This window comes from Aulonocara stuartgranti (assembly GCF_965226115.1).
Source record: "Aulonocara stuartgranti genome assembly, chromosome: 20".
Taxonomy (NCBI): domain Eukaryota; kingdom Metazoa; phylum Chordata; class Actinopteri; order Cichliformes; family Cichlidae; genus Aulonocara; species Aulonocara stuartgranti.
The window spans coordinates 32,710,001-32,732,517 of NC_138956.1; the positions used below are offsets into that span (position 1 = coordinate 32,710,001).

At 41.8% G+C, this 22,517-nt stretch overlaps 1 protein-coding gene across 7 annotated transcripts in view; it reads right to left on the bottom strand.

The window, feature by feature from the left end:
• plxna2 (plexin A2) overlaps window positions 1-22,517 on the bottom strand; it is a 260,056-nt gene that overhangs the window by 2,879 nt on the left and 234,660 nt on the right. For all 7 annotated transcript variants that reach the window (XM_082519547.1, XM_082519545.1, XM_082519544.1 and 4 more), the window contains 10 exons: window positions 15,928-15,994; window positions 15,671-15,817; window positions 14,832-14,991; window positions 13,326-13,429; window positions 7,804-7,903; window positions 5,061-5,251; window positions 4,736-4,905; window positions 4,425-4,637; window positions 3,956-4,106; window positions 1-1,346 (listed from right to left, as the gene is read on the bottom strand). The exon at window positions 1-1,346 is cut by the window's left edge and continues 2,879 nt beyond it. In XM_082519547.1, coding sequence (XP_082375673.1) covers window positions 1,251-1,346; window positions 3,956-4,106; window positions 4,425-4,637; window positions 4,736-4,905; window positions 5,061-5,251; window positions 7,804-7,903; window positions 13,326-13,429; window positions 14,832-14,991; window positions 15,671-15,817; window positions 15,928-15,994 — 1,399 coding nt within the window. In that variant the 3' untranslated portion in view covers window positions 1-1,250. The remainder of the gene's footprint in view (window positions 1,347-3,955; window positions 4,107-4,424; window positions 4,638-4,735; window positions 4,906-5,060; window positions 5,252-7,803; window positions 7,904-13,325; window positions 13,430-14,831; window positions 14,992-15,670; window positions 15,818-15,927; window positions 15,995-22,517) is intronic.

Sequence of the window (22,517 nt, forward strand, 5' to 3'; positions counted from 1 at the left end):
GGCTTTACAGCATTAACAGACACTATAACGATGCACACTCTTCTTTAGAAGGAAAGCAATTTAGGCCAAAAGAAGCAGTTGGATGGAACAGGGCCGGGATGAACAAAATTGAGTTCTTCACACAACAAGCTACAGGAAATATCTATGAAGCTCAATTCAAATGAGCCAATTTTTGTAGTAAAACTTAAAACAGACAGACAAAGATACAAAATGAAAAAACAAAAATTTGTACATTCACATACAATGATTGGCAAGTATCAACTGGTACATACATAGATGAGCTAACTGCTGTAAAGAGCCTTTGATACCAGAGTGATCCTTATCTGAGGTCACCTCCTAATTACACTACAGATTTCATCATCTTCAGTTTAGGTGCAAGCATGCTGGCTTAACTTGTGATGACCACCACATGTAGAGTTCTGTTAACTTTTATGTGATGGCCACATGTTTTATGATTTCCTATACATATCTGATTAAATAAAGACCAGAGGCTTTGTCCATGTTGCGTGAAGCTTCAGTCCAAAGAGAGGAGTGAGAGAAGACACGAGTCATGGCCCATTTTATTATCACGCTAATCTAAAGTGGTGTTACGCGCTTTGCATCTTTACATAGCAACACTTTTGGGATCCGAGGTGGATATTTTGGAACCGCAACTGATAATATTCAAATGTACAAAGTACAAAAATAAAATCTGAGAACTCTGAATGCAATCTCAGCTGTCCAACATGAGATCTGCTCTTCTACTTCTCGCCTTTTTTCTCTCCGCCTCACACTTAGCCGCGAGTTGCTAGAGAATAAATCTGTTTCTCCATTTCTTGTAGGAGTCTTCCTCAGTATGACACAAACACACACTCATGCACACCCACACTTTTATGCACACACACACTCACGGAACATACAATTCCCTGTCAAACAGAGAAGATGTCCTTTGTGGAAAATTAAAGGAAAAAAATAAATACAAGCCATGTGGTTCCCTTCTCTGGTATAGTCTCTCATGCCAAAAGCTCCAGTTGCAGGGAGGCCTCCGTTTCAGTCTTCGGGCCCTGCGTTGGCACCGTCATGGAAGGAGGTGGGAGAATTACAAACTCAAGCAGTTGTATGTTTGTCCAGCTGTAGATACAGAGGTCCCAGGTCTGGTTCATGGTTTCAGCTCCCATCATGAGAGGTAAGTAATGCAAGACCTTTTTTGGTAGGTCACGTAAAGACTGTGGTCCTCTCTCTCTCTCACTTTCTCTCAGTAGTAGTCACTCTCAGCTTTCAAAGGACATGGCAGAGATGAGCTGCTCCACTTTGTAGGCCAACCTCTGCTTCCTTGCCTGTTCATCCTGATCCAGGGCTGCTGTGATCTGTGCATGACAAACCCCGCCCAAAAAACATCATCAATAAAAATATACTGTGAAACACTTGCTTGTTAGGATTTGTTCACAAATTCAGATCTAGTTACATTTAAAAGAAAATAATACCAATGCGCTTTTTAAATTTATTTTCCTTTTCTTTTCCCAGATTTCTATATGGACATCAGATAAAAGAAAAAATAATAATTCCATCACTCCCTTTGACTTTGACAGCTTCGAGAAATATTTGTGCACAAGTCTTTCGCGTTTTATCTTCTGAGCCCCATCTTTTAAATTTGGCATTTGTCAAGTTGGGTTCAAAAGACATTCAGACAGGCTCTCCTTTTCATTCTCTCATCTAGTGTCAGCCTTGTCATAGTAAATCTGTGTAAGAGTGATGCCAAAATACATAGCGAGAGCCCTTCATATGCATTACCTTTGATATGAATCCCTGTATCCAGATGCTGCAGCCATTTGAATACATGCTTTCTGGTGGCACTGTGCATCTATTTGCTACTCTTGGCTACACTTGAATGCTGTGCTTTACTTAATTATTAATATTTTAAACAAAATAATTCATCGACCCATCTTATGCAATATGCATTTTAAAAAAGTTCTGAGGTAAGGGATGAATAAAAAATGAAAAAAGCAACAAAAAAAAGTGTCATCTTCAATGTACCATTTATCCCTGTCGAGTGACATTTCAGCTCACTCATTTATCGTCTTTGGTTTTATATGCAGGCTCAATGAGTTATTTTGTTCTAAAATACACCAAAATATCTGGTATTTTAGACACTGTGTTATTTAAAAATATTTTCTCAATGTCCAAAGAATGTAATTATCGTAGCAAGAGCTTCTTTTTGATTGGCTTATTAACCCTTTCTGTAAATTTGACTTGGAAATCATATCAAGAACTGCTTTTTTTCCTTTTTTTAGCATACCATGGCAAACCTTTATTTGCTGCCTGTCCAGATGCATAACACAGAGTCTGACTTGCCCACCTACCATCATCCACTCATCTGCGTAAGTGCTCTTAAAGGCTGGCAGCTACGTAACAGAACGTTTCCTCCTCCACTTTGGGCCCGACAGCAATCTATAATTAATCTGCAGCTCTGTACGCAGGTGTAGCTCCCACTGCAAACTCCCAAATCCATTTAAGCAAGCTGAAGCTCTGGTCTGGTTAGCCTGACACACAACCTTTGTGAAGGGCTGAGTAAGAATGAACAACTGTTAATGGTGCTAGATGAGGTTTTTACGCACTGCACTCTGCTAGATACTGCAGGAGCAATGGTGCACGTATGTGTGCGAAGTGAGTGCGTTTGCGTCCCTGTGCATGTGTGAATCAGACAATGGCAACTGCAGCAAAAGCGAGCATATGAGATTTATGGCGAGCAAAGGGGAAGCTGACTGGATAATGGGTAAAAAGAGAAGGAATGCACAGGGAGGAGGTAGAGAATAAGAGAAAAAGAGAGAGGTACTATGGTCCAACATAAAGGTCAAGTTAAAGCTTCCCAGAGGATGTGCTGACATTAGAAGCCGAATGTCTCTATAAATGCTCTCTCTTTCTTTCTCATCGTCTTCCCTCCTTTTTTATGCTTCCTGCGATCTGAGAGGATGTGTGTGTATTGCCCATGATTCTGCTCATGAGAACCCTATATGACAGATTGTCTACTCTAACTCGGCACCAGCAAAAGGACAGAGCAACATGCTGAGAGCTTGTAGACATTCACTTTCTTCTCTACAGATCAAGCGTGCTGCCTTGTTAAGCCCAGGTCTCGCTAGACCTCTGGGCTTTGGGGAAGTCTACTGAAGACTCTTAGCTGACCTCGCCAACCTTTTCCAGTTATGAATAGTCTGGAAGCACCAAGGGCAAAATATAAGAACATTAAAGTGCGGGGCAAATTTGTGGCACGCCTCTCGTTCAAATTACGCTCACAATCTGCCAATAATTAGCAGCTGATTGAGTAAGGCGGCAGCTCATTACGCAATCAGTGCCTGGGACTGCCCTCAAGGTAAATTCTGTAAATGAACGAGCTCAGAATGTAGTTCATAGGAAGGATTTATCACAGAGTAACAAAAGTTTAACAAGACTGAGATTCAACCTCACCTGAGAAACACGCCAGTATAATAGATCATATTGTATAAAACTTATTTTCAGGAATTTACGCAACACATGCAGTTTGACATATTACAAAAGAGAGTGAAAATTAGAGACAGTAGAGCAGGTTGAGGAATATGTTGTTAATATGGGCAGTGTTTAACTAGGACAGAGGTACTTTAATTAGCAAATACCCACATTCCTCATCCCTCTTTCTAAAATGCCAAAATAGTCATAACTAGCTGGAATTGATAAGTACGTTATTCATTATTTGTGCTTTTTTATTGTCTGCAATCAAACACACATCCCTTTACATTCCTTCTGTTATTCTCACACAAATCCCTGTATACTACAGATAGAGGTGCTATTCACTGCTGAAACACTGGCTGCTCTTCAGTTGTTATGCAAAATAAGTGTAATCAAAACAACAAAAACAAACACCTAAAACAAGAAAAAAAAGGAGCACAATGCCAGACACACAATGCATCTGAATGACAGGTTTGAGACCACTAATATCGCTTACCTCTTCACTGTATTTGCTGACGTAATAATAGATTTCGTTGAGAGCACTGAGCATGTTGAACTCTGTGGAGTGGAGTCTGGCTTGTTCTGCCAAATAGGCATTCATGTCCTGGTCACTAATGGCTGGCAGCCGGTTGATGTCGGCATAGTACCTGGGGATACAGACGAGGGGAAACGTCACAGACTCGCTGAGTCAATGCGATAGTTCAACTGAGGCTTAAATTCTTTTATACAGTATTTCAAATTTGGATCCATTATATCACTTTCACTAACAATGAATGCCTGCTAACAGTCACTGACAAAGCTTTTACTGAATCTGGCTGAAAAATGAATACATGAAAAAAGAGCATTATGAATCAGTTTCCCCAAAGATCCAACTCTCATTGTATGAGGATACAAAAAAAATAAAAAATAAAAAAAGATGTGGGGGGTGTTAGCATGGTGTATTAAGTGAATGTAACGGCCCCTACCTCTCTACCCAGCTCTTGTAATTGGGGATATCTTTAGCATAGAGCAGCTTATTTGATGGAGAGTCTTTGCCCAGGCGGTGCTCTGAGGTGGAGCAAGAATCCATGAAGGTTTGCGCTACTACAGACAGACAGGCGTCCGTGATGCTGCTCTTATGGATGTCAAAGACAAACTGCGGGTTCTTGATCACATTTACCCAGAAACGCAAAGGAAGGCTGGCAGACAGAAATAAAAATAAGGGAAATACAGAAAGGCGTTAATAGATAGTCACATGCAATCTTACTTTTACTGTCTTTAGTAGAAAACCCCTTACCAATTGCTTTTCCATGTGTGACGTACGTCTGTGTCGTGAATGCCGTGTTTGTCTGCCTGCTCATCCAGGAAGTCAAACATGTATTTGATGGCCAGGGGAAGGGTGCTCCCTCGGTGGACTGTACTGAACAACGTCTCAAACAAGTCATCAACAAATTTTTGTAGTGTACCCTAGTAGAAGAACGAGAGTAAAGAGATTAACAATGCATGAGCAACAAGAAACAACGATTATAACAGAAGAAAAATCCACTGTGAACGCAGCATTATCATAAAAAGTGACAAACTTTTCCGTGGCCACAGAAATGTATGAGAGAATACTGACGTACCTTGGTTGCTAGCAGTCGGGTCAGATAAATCTCAGAGACCATCTTGCTGCCACGATCTCCTTCCTTCTGATCTCCATGCTCGTGGTTTTTCACCAGATGCCAAACCTTTACACCACTTTCTAGATCGGGGGTAATCATGGGAGCACGTGATCGGAGGCTGTCTGGACTCCCGGTGTAGCGGAATGAAGAGTCTGTCCAGGACAGGAAAGAAAAAAGGAGAGGAGGAAAAAAAAAAAGCGATAGAGAATTATTAGCAAGCCTAAATGACTGTGATTAAAAAAAGCTTCCCTTAGGTGTAGCATCATCATGTAAATTTAGCATGCACTCACACCTACTGTACATAGAACACCCACAAACAAACCCACACAAGAACACACATACACAGCCCCTTTCTCATTTCCATCTCTGCTTTGTAACTCATTACACAGCCGAATCCTCTGCGCTCCTCCTCCTCTAAGCCATGCTATAAAGGAAATTGCAATAATGGATAATTTCTAAGAACAACAAAGTAATGAAAGGGAGGAGGAGTTGTGGTGTCTAGCATTGCACGGATTAGTAATAGCCATCTTGAGACTTGAATCTTAAATGACACAGAAAATGGATGAAAACAAGACTTTGACCTCTGTCCTTCACATGCAAAACCAAATTATTATTGTGCAGGACTAAAAATACTAAATATGTATTACTCTGCTTATTGACTCTACTTTTTCTTCTCTCTGTATGCCATTATTTATCTGATGAGTATTTGCTTTTCATCTTATTCATTCTCTGTCTCTTATATAATCCCCGTCTCACCGACTGAGACACTGTTGTGCCGAGTTCCACTTAAAGCACTCATAATTGGTTCTTCCTCGCCACATTGTGCCAATGCCAAATGTCCCTGTCATCCTCTAATCAATACATCAAAAGATTCCTGCAGCAACTTGTTAAGCACTGTAGCCACCATCCTTCATCCATACATCCCTACCTTTGTGTACCTCTCCTTTTCATTCTCTCAGAATGATACTGCTTTCACTTTCTTTAATTAGTTGTCATCATGGCAGGTGGCTCTCTAGAGATTCAGGATCTGAGCATCCCAATGAGGATTTCTCTCACATATCTTCAAATGCCGAGCTGAACAACTAAGCTTTTGCTGCCAATAAAACCACATACCTTTCAAATAAGACCAAACTGCAGCTCTGGAACGGGCACTAGGGACACTAAGGGATGATGTATGCACTTGTGTGCAGGGTGGATTGAGGACCCAAATCCCATCCTAATCCAGTCACTGTTTTTTTTTTCTTTTGCTATTCTACTTTTTTGTGGGCAGGGCTATTCTTTTGCCTGCACCGCAGTCTTTTCCTAACTCCCCGAAACACTAAGCAGTGACCTGCAACCCTTTCCTGCTTGGCTGCAATTCGCAGCTCCCGGACAGAGCCAGTCAGTAGGGGAGTGTGTTCAAGCTGATTTTAAAGCTAATAGGGTGTTCTGGGGGTGTAAATTGAGTCAAGATGCTAAGCACCGAACGTGAAATTGGTATGAATCGATCAGCAGGTGTCGAGGTGCAGCTGTGCCCGCTGTGCCAACCCATGATTGATGAGAGCCAGGAGCATGCCAGCAGAGGCTTTGCTCTTTATGCCGTGCACAACCAGCTCCAATGCCTGAATAGAATATATGGGTATAAAACTCCAAAGAGAACAAATTAAGCTTGACAAGAAACAACCTACATAATGCAGAGAAAGTGACTTTCCTTTTGTAGTTGTACTCTTTTTTTTTTTTTACATTAGTTTGGTCATCCATCATCTTGCCATCTCTCCCAACAACCTTTACGGTGTTTTGTTCAAAAGAAAGTGATGACTCAGTACGCTGCAATCTTCTAAAGGTCATCATTGAAAATATCGTTACACTTTATTTGTCACAGCACATAAACTGAAGATGATGGCCCATTTTGGAGTGTCCATAGGTGTCCACTGTTAACATTTGTAAATAAGCATAATTGGTTGGAAAGATAAGGACGCTGTTAGGTCTTTTTCTGAGTTAGATAGTTTAAAGGCAGCGTTCACCTAGTGCCGATCCTGATAATTGGCTATGCTCACTTATCCTTTTCTGTTTGTGTGAAGTATCATTCACAGAGAATAATTAGCAATCACAAGTTGTGTGCTGCTGCTGTGTGTTTGGCATAGGACCAAATGTTGGCACCCGGCAGCACAAACAACAAGCACATCTAAAGCATGTGAGCGCCTGCGTGCATAGGCACTGCATGTACTGTGTGCATGCCCACGTGGGCACAAGTATGTGTGCAAATAGCAGCCCAAAATGTCCCGCAGAGAACGGATCTTCATTATAAAAAATATTATAGCCTCAAAACTAAACAATGGCTTTCTCTGTCATTCTCTCTCAGTGTTCTTTCCATACCATCCAACAGAGGTTGGGCCTGAACTGTGAGGCAAACTGCAGCATTCACACAGTTGGAAGGGGGGGGGGGAGAAAGCAGCTAGAACTTCTCTAAAGAGAAAAAAAAAAAGAGTAGACCATTGCTTTGGGGAGAGAAGATTTCCCTTTGTTCTTATCTGAAACAACTAATGTAAAAGTACTTTGATGTATCTATCAAAAGCAGCAATAGCACTACATCAACATGGATTTAACTGATGGCTAACCCTCACAATCCACCTGTAATTACCTAATATATATGCTACATCAATCAATACAATCAATGCCAGCCAAAACAAAGGCATATAAAGAGCAATCATGTCTAGTGACTCACCGTATCTGCTGATGGAGGTGCGCGATATGCTGGCTGAGGAAGGGATGTTGTATGATGAGGTCTGCTTTGGCACTAAAGCCACCACACAGCGGTCCGACACCTGTGTGATGAGACAGATTTCACAAAAATCAATCTTTTAAATAGAAAAGAAGCATTCCATGTTCATACATGTGTTAAATATCTCTCTATTCCTAAAATAAAGTCCCACTATTCCTTGTTTAAAACCCATTCTCCAGAGAGTTTTGTGGGCCACCATCACATACCGCGTGTGTGTAATTTATTTATGTATCACATGTTCTCACAAATGTTTCATACCAAAGAGAAGACTACAAATGGGAATGTAGGGGACTGAGTGAACAGTCCCATGAGCAAAACACATCTCAAACCCGTACATCCTTCCCTGTCATATCTGCACTCCCTGCTGTTCTCTACCACAGCCCTGTGGCTTTTTTCGGCAGAGCAGAGTGCTGTGACTGCATGATGGCTGTACTCAACATGACTGTCATTGTCATCACCCTTCACAAACCTTAGAAACATGATGTAAGCTTTGGAACTGGGATAAGATGCTGAGAGAAAGAGAGAGGAAAATGGAAAAAGAGAGTGTCAGATGGAGAGAGACAGAGACTAGAATGCTGAATGTCTCATCTTGTGTACACTTGACACCACTGGAGAAAAAAAAATGGGGTATGCAGGTATAATAATAGCAATAGAGGAGCAGCGAGTCAGAGTCAAAGAGAAAGACGAAGAAAAAAGGCTGTGTAAAAGATGTTGTGTCATGAATAAGACACAGACACTGGGGTTTATCCCCACCACCCCACCCCTGTGGTGTGGTAGCCTGAGAAAACCTGACATAACTTACATTTGAAAGGACATCCTCAAAACTCTTTTTAGAGATCTTTCATCAATCTAGTATTATAATTAATGGGTCAAAAAATGACAGTTTAGTTACAGTTATGTGCTACTAGTGCAGCTACAGCAAAGGAATTTAGTCTGGAAAATGCAAAACACAGCAAACAAAACCGGTGGTTCTTTTCTGAAAACCAAAACAACAAACAGCTTGTTGGCTGGCATTTACAGCTCACCCTAAGGAGGGATTTCTGCTTCAAACCCAGTGAAGAAAAACTGATGAGCCTCTAGTGGAGAAATAAACAAAAGGAAAATGCCAGGCTCCAAAAGGAATACCTCAAAGAATCTATAGAAAAACAGGAAACTAGGCTTTTCATTTTCTTTAGCGAGAATGGACCCTTTTGGGCTCTCGTTGGGAAATGAACCACTGGTTACTGGGATGGGCATTTATGGTGCTTTTCCCCGTTCTGGAAAGCCACCTTCTCTCGTTCATGTCTTCACCCGTTATTTCCACTTTCATAAACTAATCTCAGCTCTGCTGTTAGCTGGAGTTGCCATCTGGTCTCTACTGAACAGACACTCGAAAATGGGGATAAAGTCTGGAAGAATCCTCTTAAAGAAGCAGCTCAGGCACCAAGGCCTATTGAAGGGAAATGAAAAATCTGCTTCCTAACCCCCACTCGCGACTAGCATCTTCAACTGTCTCTCTCCCTTTTCACCTCTTGTGCATTTTGCTTTCCTAAGCTTAATTTCTATGGCCTCTCCGTTTTATAGCCACCTCTTGGCTGACAATCCACGGACCAACTCTAATATACTGACAGCGTGGACTTCCGTAAAGTTTGCACCGCTATTCCTGTGATACATTTTCTCCTGGGAGCATGAAATAGCTTCTCTGCACCCCCTCCTTCCACTCCCTCCATTTCTCTCTCTTTCTCTCTGCTTTTTATGGCTGACATAGAGGCTAGAGCAGAGATGGGTCCTTGTGATAGTAGTAAATGATTGAAGGCGTGCAGATTCGCCCTTCAGGGATAATCCAGTGTGGGGCTGATAGTGGGCAGGTGTGATAAGGGCTGTGGGCCCTGCCTGTGATAAGACCTTCCATTAGACAGTACAGAGTGGACCAGACAGCAGAGAGTGGTCATCCTAGATGTTTTTTTTCCCCTTTCCCCCCCCCTTCAGCCCTCCCCACACAAACCCACTGTTCTGGTCCAAGCCTGTTACCCCTTGGTATCCCATCTCGTCTGGACTGATGCCCTCAGATCATGATGCTTATCACACCTACGGACTCTGCCCACTAGCTTGGAAACACATCATCTGTGCATGTTTGTTGTCAGAACTGAAAAAATATGAAAGGGGCTATTATACGCAAACATTTCTTTCTTGGATGGCAACAGGAAAAAAACTTTAATGCAAATTTCCATTACTTTATAATGGGATATTAGTTCTTACAAATATTTCGGCTATAAATAGACAATAGTTTTCCTCCTAACCAACTTTTATATTCCAACTTGACAGTCACAGCATTAGATTAATGAACAGACAGAAAAATGAGCAGTATCTGTTGTGTCTGGGGTTGTTGAAAATAGCCTAAATGCCCCAAGTCTGCAATCTGGGTAACCGGACTCTACTGGTGTGGTTATCAGTCTCTCCTCTTCCTACTCCTTCACCACAGAGGAGGAGGACACACAGAGGTCACCACTCAGGCTACAAAAACTTTTAAACAGCCCTTATTTTAGCATTTTGCATTTTTAGGAAGAAGTATGAAAAATACGTCCACTATATTCAAGGGAAAAAAACAGTCTATGCATTTGCCCCACAATTGGATGTGGAATAATATCATCTACTAAATAACCTTGTTGTCAAACATAATCAAAGTAATTGAGTGCACCGTGCACTGGGAACAACATGCTTGGCCTGTCTGCAATTTGAATCATGGGGAAAAACAACTCTGGCTACAGCTCACGATAATGCCCACTTTAGGAATTGTCAGTGCTGCCTTCAAGTGATCTCAGTAATTCTGTAACTCTGTAATTCTGTTTACTAACTATCCAGTAGCTCCCCCACCCCCATCTTTGTCTTAAAATGACAAAAAGGGAGGGTGGAGGAGGAGGAGAATGGAGAATGAGAAGAAAGTGCCAGAAGAGCTTGTCTCTGACAACGAGGAAGATTAAGTAGCAAAGCAAAACTGAAATCAACAATCAGTCAACCCCCCCCCCCCCCAAAAAAAAAACAAAAACAAAAAACAAATTCAAACCCAAAAAAACAAAAACACATTATCCGAATTATTATTATCCAAAGGATAATATTTCATCTTCAGTTTGGATGAGTACAACCAAGTGAAATGAGAATATATACTGTTGTATATACAGTGTTACAGTGTGCTTCTATACTTTTTAAACCATGCAAGAAAGAGTAAATAAAATAAAATAAAATAAAATAAAATAAAATACAGAAATATTGGAAAGGTTGGAAGAAGGGGTTTGAGTTCCCTCCCTATGAATCCAAAGGTGATGAACAAGGAGTCTGAACTCCTTTTCAGTGTGTACATTTATGTTTTTAATTTTAGAGTGGTTGGGAAATGAGGGGGAGAGCAGGGAGGGTGCAATTCCACATTCTGGTTGTGTAAACCATTATTTCCCATGTGGCAGAGTAAATAGCCAATGGGGTTTCTTGGGTTGCTGTGAGCCCTATGAATTTTAATGCCTCTGTCTAGTCCCTGTGTCTCTACTATGAGAGAATTAGCAAATACTTGAGCTGATGTTCAGACTCACTTTGCATATTTCAGACCCCCTTTCACTATTTCCTGCTTACCTCTTCCCAATTTTTCTTCAAACATTTCCCGTCAGTCTGGGGCCTAATGAGCTGAGCTTCCTTCTTTTCATATGTAGCCAGATGTGTTGTCACAGCTGCCAATGCAGTGCCATGGTGTGTGACACAAACACACACAAACTCATACATAGGGGACTATTGCCAGCTCATCAAAACAGCAATGAAGTTTCAAAGTCGTTCCATCCTACTTTGATCCCTTCCACCACTGACTGCCTAATGTTGCAATGCCCCGTCTCCTCCTCTCCTTCCACGCTGTGTTGCCCTGCACTCTACATGGCGTACACTACTGGGCCTTCCATTCTAGGCACGTTCTTACATCCATAATCAATAGCAGTCAGAACTGCTATTGAGCGAGTAAATAAGTTAAATGGCCACACACATGTTGCTGTGTGTCCTGTTGCATCCCTTGGCTAACGATGGCAACCAAACTGTGACAGAAAGAACTTGGAAAAACAACAACAACCACAACACAGGCACATTTTTGGTGTGGAAGCAAACATACTGAACTGCTTTATCAAGGATGAAAGCACTGCAGTGACCAAGAGGTAGGCAGAGCTTGAGAGGAAGGCAGAACAAAAGTGAGTGGGGAAAAAAATCAAGGGAAGAGGAGATCTTATTGCTTGTTAGCGAACTAGAAAAAATAGAAAAGGGAAATGGCTAAGGGCAAAATGTACACAAAGCAAATATGTAAGTAAATAAATACATAAATAAAACGTGGCAAAGGGGAGATAAAGGTGAGAACAAAATGGAGGGTGACAAGCAAGGAAAGACAAAGGGGAAAGAAGCTGCATGGTGCCAAGTCCTGTGTGAAGGACACTGTGATGTGTCCCATCTTCTAATGACTCCTACATCTGTTAAATTATTCTGCTTGTTCTTCTGGGGCAAGAGTTCAGATTGACCCCCTACTGCGAGGGCTTGAGCTTCACCACCTCGTAGCCATTTTCTGCTTCTAGATGCACATGTGTCTCCTTTCCCCATGGTCCCAATTTTCAAATCCAGCCAAAGCTGCATCCCAGCTCTTAAGCAGGTAACCCAGAATCAAACTCCATGCAGCCTTTAAACAGACTGTCCCCCTTGACTGGCTAATGAGAGCTGACTTAGGATGCAAGATTCATGACCTGCGGAGATAGTTCTGAATTGCCTGTTTATTTCTTTATTCCTTTTGTTCTTGTTTTATTATCTTATCTGTGGCTTCCACTAACCCCGTCTTGTTCCCCCCCCCCCTCTTTGTTTACGATGTCAAAAGCCTTAAATTTCCCAGAAAAAAAAAATGCAGAACTCTCCTTATCAGAAAGCCACGTCTTTAGCGGCCTCCGTTTCTCTTTGTTAAACAGAGGGCAACAGGTTCGCCCATGGGCTCTCAAATTGTGGGGTGTGAAAGGAGGTTCCAGAACTGAAGAGACAGAAGCAGGCAGTCACAGCGGGACTAATTGTTGCCAGCATAGAAGTCAGAGAACGACAGAGAGAGGGGAAAGAAAGAGAGGGAAAATGAAAGAAGGAGAGCTGCTTTTCCTCCCCACTGGAGCAGCTTCATCTCTCCAGGGAGGGGGGAGAAGTGTCAACTGAGATGCTGAGAGTTCATCTCTCCTGCCACCTGTACAGTAATTGTCCTCTATTCGGAGTCACTTGGATTACACCAGGCATGGGCATGCAAATGAGGGGTGGAAAATTGGCTGCCTAAAAGTCAAGAGCAGGAAACATCAAAGTTTGCCAAAGTGTGCGGCACAATTTGAATGGTAAAATCCACATCAGGAACTAAAATGAGACGGGGGTGTTTTAAGATGTAAAAAGCAAAGTTTGAGAGTGATTAGGAGGAATGTTGCTCTAAAGCATTTGTGTGTGTTTACCTGGTAGTGCATGAGAGTGTTGAGTCTCTTCCAGTCATTTTCAATCTTAGTTGTGATGTCTTCATCTTGCAACACCACACGAGCCATTCGTCCCTGGCGCCATTCTGAAAGCGCAAAAACACAAATACTGAATTATGAACAACCGCATAGTGCAAATTATACATCATAGTGAGCCATAATTTAAAACCATATGTGGAGGATGCTGTGAAGTTACATAATATTGGTTTATGCAGTGTTTCCAGAGATGGCTCCCGTGCAGGGCAACTGTGAATTCCTATGACGCTAAACCAAACTCTCACCTTCCAGTTGGTGAAATGTAACCTGCTTAGAATAAAAGCACTCTACAACCACACACACACTCACACACAAAAGAGCAGATATAAGTAGCCTGTATTCTTGTACGGCTCTCGGCATGTGCGCTCCTCTCACAGACTTGGATTGACACGCATCTTAATTAAACATTACACACGAACAATTGCAAGATGTATATTCAGTCAGGCTGCACACTTTAATTGGTACTTGTGTCACTTACGCAGCAGTTGGCCCATCGGGGTCAGAAAAAAAAAAGAAGAAGAGGAAAGCAGACAAGACAGGATGAAAAAAAAAGAGCAATGAGAAAATCACCTCCTTTCAAAGGAAAAAAATAGGAGGTAGGGGTAACAGGTAGAGATTATAAGCACTGTGGGAGGGCAGCAGCTCTGACAGGTCATTGTGGGGTAATGAAATGATAAGTATGCTAAAAGTGGAAAGCGGATAGCCACTGTGGGCCTCATACTGGTAGCGATCATCAAATTGCTTCTCATTCACTAAGTTCTATGACTTTGTGCATCCGCCAGATGACCATATGATATTCCTGTTTGACATAACACACTCCTCACACCCTCTAACCTACACTCAAATCTCCAGATAAAGCTGAAGAACAAAAGACACTCTTATAGAGATGCAATTATTTTTGAGAAGGAGGCAATAGATGCACTGAGAGCGATACTGTGGAGTGATGGATGGTATGCAGCAAGCTGTGTTTTTTTCTCCTCTTCATGCATATGAAGAGAAAACGAGAGACAGAGAGAAGGCAAGGGATGGAAATGGCAGTGCTGCTGGTTTGCCATTCTGCCAGCTCTTACTTGTGTTGGCCACTCACACACCCACATCATAAACGCAAACACGCACACACAAAGACGAGCCCACTTCTCTATCTCGATCTACTTTGTCTTATTGGCGCTACCAAACAGTAAAAGCTGCCAGACGGAGGGATGCGCCGCATACTGTCAGTCAGTTTGATAGAAAGCCTGGCAGCAGTACACTGAAGCTGGTTACCTGGCTGGGCTGCTAGAACACAGCTTTTATCACACTAATGCACCAATAATCTGTACACATGGCTAGGTTTTCTCTGACTGATACATTAATCTGTGGGTGTGAAGGACTTTACACCTGCCAGCTGCATCTGTGAGTGTTGTGTGTGTTTGTGTATTTATTTGTGCTCGGGTGTGTGTGTTTGCGCCCTACCGAGGTCCATGTCGACAGCACGTGGCCGCTGAGAATAGGGCATGTTCTTGTAAACAGCATCCAGTATCTTCTCCTTCACTTGGGTGATGGTGTCACAGTTCAGCACCTTTACTGGAATCTCTGGACTGTTTTCATTGTCTGGGTTCACACAGTTTAGGATCTGGAGTGCAAATAAGGGAAAAGAGAAGAGTGGGTGAGGGGACGAAATATCAAAGAAAGGGAAAACGTGAGAGCAGAGCAAAAAGCTTGAGGTGTCCTGTTACTGGCTGGACTTTGGTCCAGCTTGAAGCTTTGCCCTCATTAGAGTCTCCTCGGAGCATGGCAGGAGCTTTGAAAAACCATTTCCGCTCTTGCTGGCATCCAGAAATCTAATTTCACACCTTCGGCGGGACACCAATTTCCAGCTCTGCCGGGGTGTTAGCACGTAATGAGCCAAATTCCCAGTCAGAGCAATCAGAGCATTGTCATGTCACATGCTGACTCTGTGAGTGCTTTTTTTCTCTGTGCATTTGTCTGTGTATATAGAGGGCTATGTTTGGTGTGTTCCAGTCTCCACAGCCACCCACTCTGATGTTGGGCCAACACTGGAGGTAGTGGGATAATTAGTTAATTTTCTTCCTGCACTAGAATGAAGAACTCCAACATAGCAAACATGGCTATGACATCTTAAAATCTGATTTATTGTTTGGTATATTGGAGTCTGTGTGTCTGTGCATCTTGTGAGCAGCATTTTAGCCACAATGTTACTTAGACGTTTCTTAGTGAAGCACAACCTGTACTTCAGTATGCCTTTGAGCCAGTGTGCACAGTTCCTGTGAGGCTGGTGAAGTGTGACTTACCAGGGTTTTGTACTCGATCTGTTGGCGGATGAGCTTGTCTTCACTTAGGGAGTAACGGGCCTCTCCAGTGATAGCGTCGATGGGCCCCTTTTCCATCTGCTGCTTGATGGCGCAATACAGCATGAACAGAGGCTCCCCAGCACACTCCTGCACACACACAAACAAATCCACAGATTCGCACATGAGAACAGCATGTAACATCAGATTTTTCAAGATATCAAAATAAACAAAACAAACTATCACTGTATTGGACTAACCTTGAGAAACTTGTGAAGGAGGAAAGCGAACCAGTTTGTCAGCATCTTCTCTGCAACCGATTCTGTCCTGAAAATGCATTAAAAAAGTCTAAATGTTACTTTTTAAAATCTTATTTCAAAACATTTAGTATGAAAGAGTTTAATATTTCAGGAGGTTATAAGGTTATAAACTACAGGGAGGGTATCTTGACATCACTGACCACAGACAGACATCATGGATGTCAGTCTGTGGTCACAGTGAGTGAACAGAGCAGATCAGAGAGCGGGCATTTGTGCATGTACGTGTATGGCCTGTGTGTATGTGTGCGTGATTGAGTATGCATGAGTGTGAGCCAATGTGTGCGAGCTTGATTATTCACGTGTGGTTCAACACAGTGGGACATCAGCAGCTGTGACAAGCCTCAGCTGTTGAGAGAGACGAGTGCTGTCACTGCCAGGTAACGCCTGATCACAGCCAAAACGTTCTCCTCTCCTCTCATTTCCTCTCTTCTTCCTCCTCCGTACCTCCTCTCCCTTCCCAGTCAATCACACAGGGGGTACAGCGCACTGCCGGGCTTGATTGGGCATGAAAAAACACAAGTGTGCAATGACCCCTCGACTATTTCTATCACAGAGAACATGAGAGGACAGTGTATGACTCCTTTATAATTTCGACTCATATCTTTCTCTGAATGCCAGACAAACATCCTCCCACTGCCTCATTAGCACCATTATGGGACACTAGAGAAGCAGAAGCTGCACTTAAATAAAAAACAGAATCCAGCCAGGTGGGAATGGTTAACGAGCACGAAGCATAGATGAAAGGGTTAGTTCTGGGTGGACAAGCACCTGAGATGAATAACAACAAGTAGCTTCCACCTCATCTAGTAAAAGCGCTTCTACCTTACTCTGTTGTTATTTGACGACTGCACAAGGCTTCCTGCAAAGAGATTTAAAAATGCTACCTGGAACACACCAATACCAAGCTGTTTTGGAACACAAACTGTTTTTTTAACAGCTAGCTTTGGCCTGTATTATCGTCAGTGTCATTCCTCCTGCTAGCTCTAACATAGCTACTATCAACACTAATCACAAGTTAACATGCCATGGTAAAGCGCCCCATAGGACTGCACTGCTGTTTGAAGCCTGCGATTGTCACCTGGCCGTGAATGATCACTGCCAGTCAGTCTGTCCATGAGCATTGCCAATTTAAATGACAGTGCAGTGGAAAAAATGACCCTCTTAATGTAGCAGGAAATTACTGTGATTACTCTGGTGGATATGATGGAAGGTCTTTATAGCATACTGTGCTGAACTGGGGATTAGCTGGAATCGGAGCAGCCAGGTATTAAAGACAAGTTAGAAGGCTTCCGTCTCCTCAATAGTGCTAGGCATGATTATACCTATTCAGGCTCTGAATGGACCTGAAGGGAGATTATGACTATTGTGGAGATAATTACGTTAAGTCGTGTTTGAAGGCTATGAGCAAGAGTCTGGGACCAACGCAGAAGTCCCAGCAGGATTGTGTGAACCAGCGAGGTTACAAGAGCCAACAATTTAGTCAGTGAGACGAGATAAAGCGTCAGTCATTCTTTCTCTCTCATTAAATTGAGATTGAATGAGGTATTGGTCTATTTTTTACTTGCAAATACAAAACTTTCCTTCAGCTCCAGGACAGAAGAGCAGAGGTTATATTTTGTTTTGAATGATGTGCGGTCGAATTGTGATGTTGTCTTCCACGCCTGGAGGCTATTCCCCTGCCAACGAGAGTGCTGGCCAGTCTATTGGCAGCTTGTTGAGAGGATGGAGACTTGTGTGACAGCTTATTTGAAGTGCGATGTGCCAGCGGGGGGAGCGTGTACATTAGTTCACCCAGTTTCAGGTACAGGATGAGGGAGTAAACAATGCTGAGGAGCTGAAAGATTGCACGCTTCTGTGCATGTATGTCTGTGTGTGTGACAATGCATTCTCTTTGGGGGGAAACATACAAGCTCTATTGTTCTGTCCTCTTTGTCATTCCATATACGTACAGTACTGTGCAAAAGTCTTGCACCACTTATTTTATTTATGGAAAATAGGTCCACCGATTTACTGAAATATGTAGATATAAATGGAAATAAAATATATAAGGCAAAAATAGACATTGTACAACTCTACCAAGCTTGAAAGTGTTATGACCACTTTTATTCTTCAGCACAGCCTGAATTTTTACGCAACCTTTCTCATAATTTCTTTAAGTAGTTCTCTAGGCTTTTTGAGGACATTCCAAAGGACATGCATTGGACATAAACACATTCCTTTGAAAATGGAGAACTTTGAAAGACCTGCAGAAAGCCTGAGGAACTGTTGCTTAAGACCGTTTAAAACTATAAGAAAAATCTGGCTCTTTGGAAGCAAAATACCAAGAAATAAGGGGTGGCTCAAGACTTTTGCACAGCACTATATCTACACAACAGAGAGAATACATACATAGAGAAACACACAAAGTATTTCTCCAAGGTTTCAAAAAAGTAATTTGAAAACATAATAAGGATCCATAAGAGCCTGAGGCTGTGTTTTCATGCTGAATAAACTTGAAGGTATTGTGGAGTTTTTTGGACAATACTCCAAATCCCTGAGTAATTGCCCTCCTTCCTCTACAAGAATTCACCCCTCTTTATACCCCCCACCTCATGCTTACCATGTGCCCCTCCCTGCCTGTATGAGACTTGAGTGTGTTAGAAGTTAATGGAACCTATTAAGTATTTTAATAAGCTCAGCAAGTCTCGAAGAAGGAAGTCAAATAAAGCCTTTGTGAGGGGGCTGTGCTGACTCCCCTTTAATATCTCTTCACTTGGATGTCGGGCGGGGGGGAGCCCTTTGTTCTCCTCCTTCTCCTTCTCTTCTTGTCCTCCTTCTCATCTGCCTCCACTTCCTTCTTTCTATTAATTGAGTTTCATTAATGAACATCAGGATTTCATTATCCCACATAGTGCTTAAGACAGGCCCCATCTCTGGTCTCCTAATGGCAGCTAGGGTGGACTGGGGGGGCTATTTTAGCAGCCAGTTGAATGTCTTTCAGTGAAACTAATGCCAAACACAATACTCACTCTCTTAATAATGCTGTACTCCATTGCTCTGCATGGGCGGAAATCTCATTACGAAAACGCGTAGGAGAAAAATAATACAAGATTGAAAAGTCTCAAGGTGATAGAAGCAATGTTCAGTGATTCCATTAAAAGAGCATTATAAAGAAGAGAAAGTGAAACTGGGTAAATCAAGAGGCTTTGAGAAAACTTATAGATGGAGACAATGGAGAAGAGACTTTAATGCATAAAAAAAGCATGTTTTGATAGGGGTCATTTAATCTGTAAAAGTCTGAGAAACTGGAGGGGCAGAAAGATGGCCAGAGGACAAGGTACATATAGAGAATGGGAGAACTGGAACGATAGGACACAGAGAGAACGTGAACACAAGAGCACTAATGGTGGTAAATACAATCCAAACAATATGGGGTGCTTCATCAACTCCACTTAGCGCACTGAAGAGTGTTAAAATCAAACACAAAGCTTAGATATCACTTTCAAAAAGCTTTTAGGAGAATGAAAGTGACTGTGAGCCAAAATCATTCCTTATCAAGGCAAAGACAACAGAAGGTATTTGAAATCTTTAAATACCAAACAGACAGGAGTTTCTCTGAAAAACAACCCTCAAAAGAGCACGAGTGCACCCTTCAAATATGATTCCAGGAACTTAACTGACTGGGGATGATATATGCTGCATAAATGCAAGATAATGTACAATGTGCTATAATTTGTTTTCACTAGTCTGATATGATTGATGGTAAAATGGGGCCTGGCACTCTGCTGAGCTTAAGAGTAAAAACTGCGTATATGTCGCATTGCAACTGGTGTATAAGATTTCCAAATTCCCCCCTGGCTTTCAGAGACATTCAACCTACCATCAAACTTTCTCAGTGACAAGAGCTGTGTTGTATTCCTTTCAGCTACAATGAGGTTAACTACTTCCTCAAATACTGCAGATGGCAATGGTTTACTTTTTATGCTTACTCTGCCAAGAGGCATGTCACACGGATTCATTTTAAGTCGGTGACATAATTCTTTAACCCGTTCAGTGTCAAAGATCAGAAATATTTTTTTTAAATTGCTAGCTGCATATTTATTAAAGTTATATACATATTAGTCCATATATCCTCACGTCTACAGTTAGTAAATGCACCATCAGATCTGTGCAGACACCTTACACGTTTTAAGGAAGAGGGCTGTTTCTTTAACATGCTGTTCCATTTAACCCACCTTTAAACCTGCACACTTAGCAAGAAAGCTGCATACCTTGAAACTGCACAAGGATATTAATTAATTGACATTATCATTCCCAATGTAGTGTAGATAGTGCATCAGCAACTAAATACTCAAATATAGAAAACATGCTATCTGGAGATAATCTCCCCGTGTGAGAGAGAATATTTGAGAGGACTAGAGAAATTAGCTGTAATGGAGGCAGAGGTGGTGAGAAGTAAGAGGCGGTGCGGTGTCAATGCTAATCAGAGCCTGCTTTTACAATCAGCATCTTGAACGTGCTGCAAACTTAACTTGGAAATTTATCTGTGGAAAGACTTGCAAACCTCGGTATAATCTGCTCAATTAATAGGCTTATTAGTTGTTTAATTAGAATTCCACACCCGACACCCCTCCTCCCCTTTTTTCTGTGCAAAAGCTAGTAACAGCATGGTGCTCCAGCTTCCCACACAAACTTACTGCACAGATAACAGCTCAGTTCGATGACAAAGCTGTGCATATATATGTACCTGCTGTGTTTTGTAGTATAACGCTATATACACTACAGTATATAGCGTTCATACTCTGAACACATCTCACTGTAAAGCTTTAAATGTTCCCTGTAGAATTTTCACAGACGTCTTTTATTAAAATACCTGTACATGCGCACATAAACACACATACACTTTTGATGTCAGAGATGTGCATATACGAGCAACTGCAATCTTTAATAAACAACAATTTGAGGTCATTGCATATTAAACTCTGGTTACCATTAAATTGTGGGATCGTGATGAGCCGCTTAAACCCATCACAGATGAAACCAGTTCTCAGTATTTGTAGCTCTTGTCTTTATTGTTTTCTCCTGTAGAGCCTGCTAGTTTGAAAACTTGGTTTGAATTGAACTGAATGAATAAAGTGATTTGGTTGCCTTGGATGTCCTTGATGTATGTTGCTGAACTACTGTAGTTGTGTGAATTTTGCATAAGTGTAAGCTCACTAATTATGCATTAGAAATTCATATCACCGGAATCCAATATAGTCAGCACAGATTTATATCTGTGTGTTCTAACAAGGATGATATCTACAGAAATACGCACTGTACCCCAAAAGATACATGGTACAAAAGCACAAGCATCTGTCCAAATACAGCTATTTTATTAAAGCAACAAAACAAAGGGCATCTTAGCTGGAATAATAGCAGGTGTTTCACTACCTTGTTATATGTAATAAAAAACAAACTGAGGAGACGTGACAGAAAAAACAGCTGAATGGGAAAATGGCAACAAAGCACAGCCCAGCAGCCTCACTCTACGGCCTGCACAAACACAATTACTGCTTAGAGAAATGTTCAATTTGACTATCATCATAGATGTGCGAGCGTGTTTGAACGTGTGTGTGAGTCAGCTGGCTGGCTTCACGTCGGCTTTTCTCCAAATAGGCAACGAGGAAGACAACAACAGCAAAGAGCCATGTCAAATCACTAATCCCTTAAATTTTTCATAAAAATGGGGACTGAAATGTAAAAACTATAGGACATTTAGCCCTCCAGGCTACAAAGGCGGGACCCGAGGATTATGTACCACTGTGTTCCTAATAAGAACATAATGAAACGGATAATGAAAACTTAGAGGTGACATGGAGCCCTATTGTCATGTAAAATAACAGCTTAATCCAGGTCCATTTGATGCTGTGATGCTTTAGTCAATTCCTCTGTCAATATGCAGGGTTTTTTCTATCTGGCAGTAATTTAAGCTCGACTATTAACGTGACTTAAAAAAAAAATAAAAAATAGAAACATTTCTTAAATGTATCTGAAATAAGGAGCATTAACAGCAGAAAAGGATGTTTGGAAACAAAGCAGCTGCCTGGTCTCACGGTCTCATCTTATTAAGTAAAGTAAACATAGTCAAAATCATGCACAGAGCAGCCAGGCTTTACGAAGGACTGTGACGGACTTTGCATATATTTTTTTAAGCTACTTTGTTTGCCAAAAGCAGCTGCGGAAACCTGAGCAGGAACTTAGTAGGTGTTTAAAGTTTTAACACGTCATTCTAACTTCCCAGAGAAACAATGTACATTTGATACACAGGGAAAAAAGTTCAGCTGAACCACTTAAATGTTTTATAAAGAGCCTGAGCTCGGAGGATAAGTTAGAGTGACACTGGTATTTAGAGAGAGCGGTGGGAAAGAGGGAAGCTAGAGGGAATGTGGAATTATGCAGAGAACTCAGATGTTGCTCCTCGTGCAAATATTGCATGTTGTTTATCTCATTGTGCTGCAGATGTACAAGTTCCATAACACTAATTACAAGTGTGATTCTGTGAAGTGTCT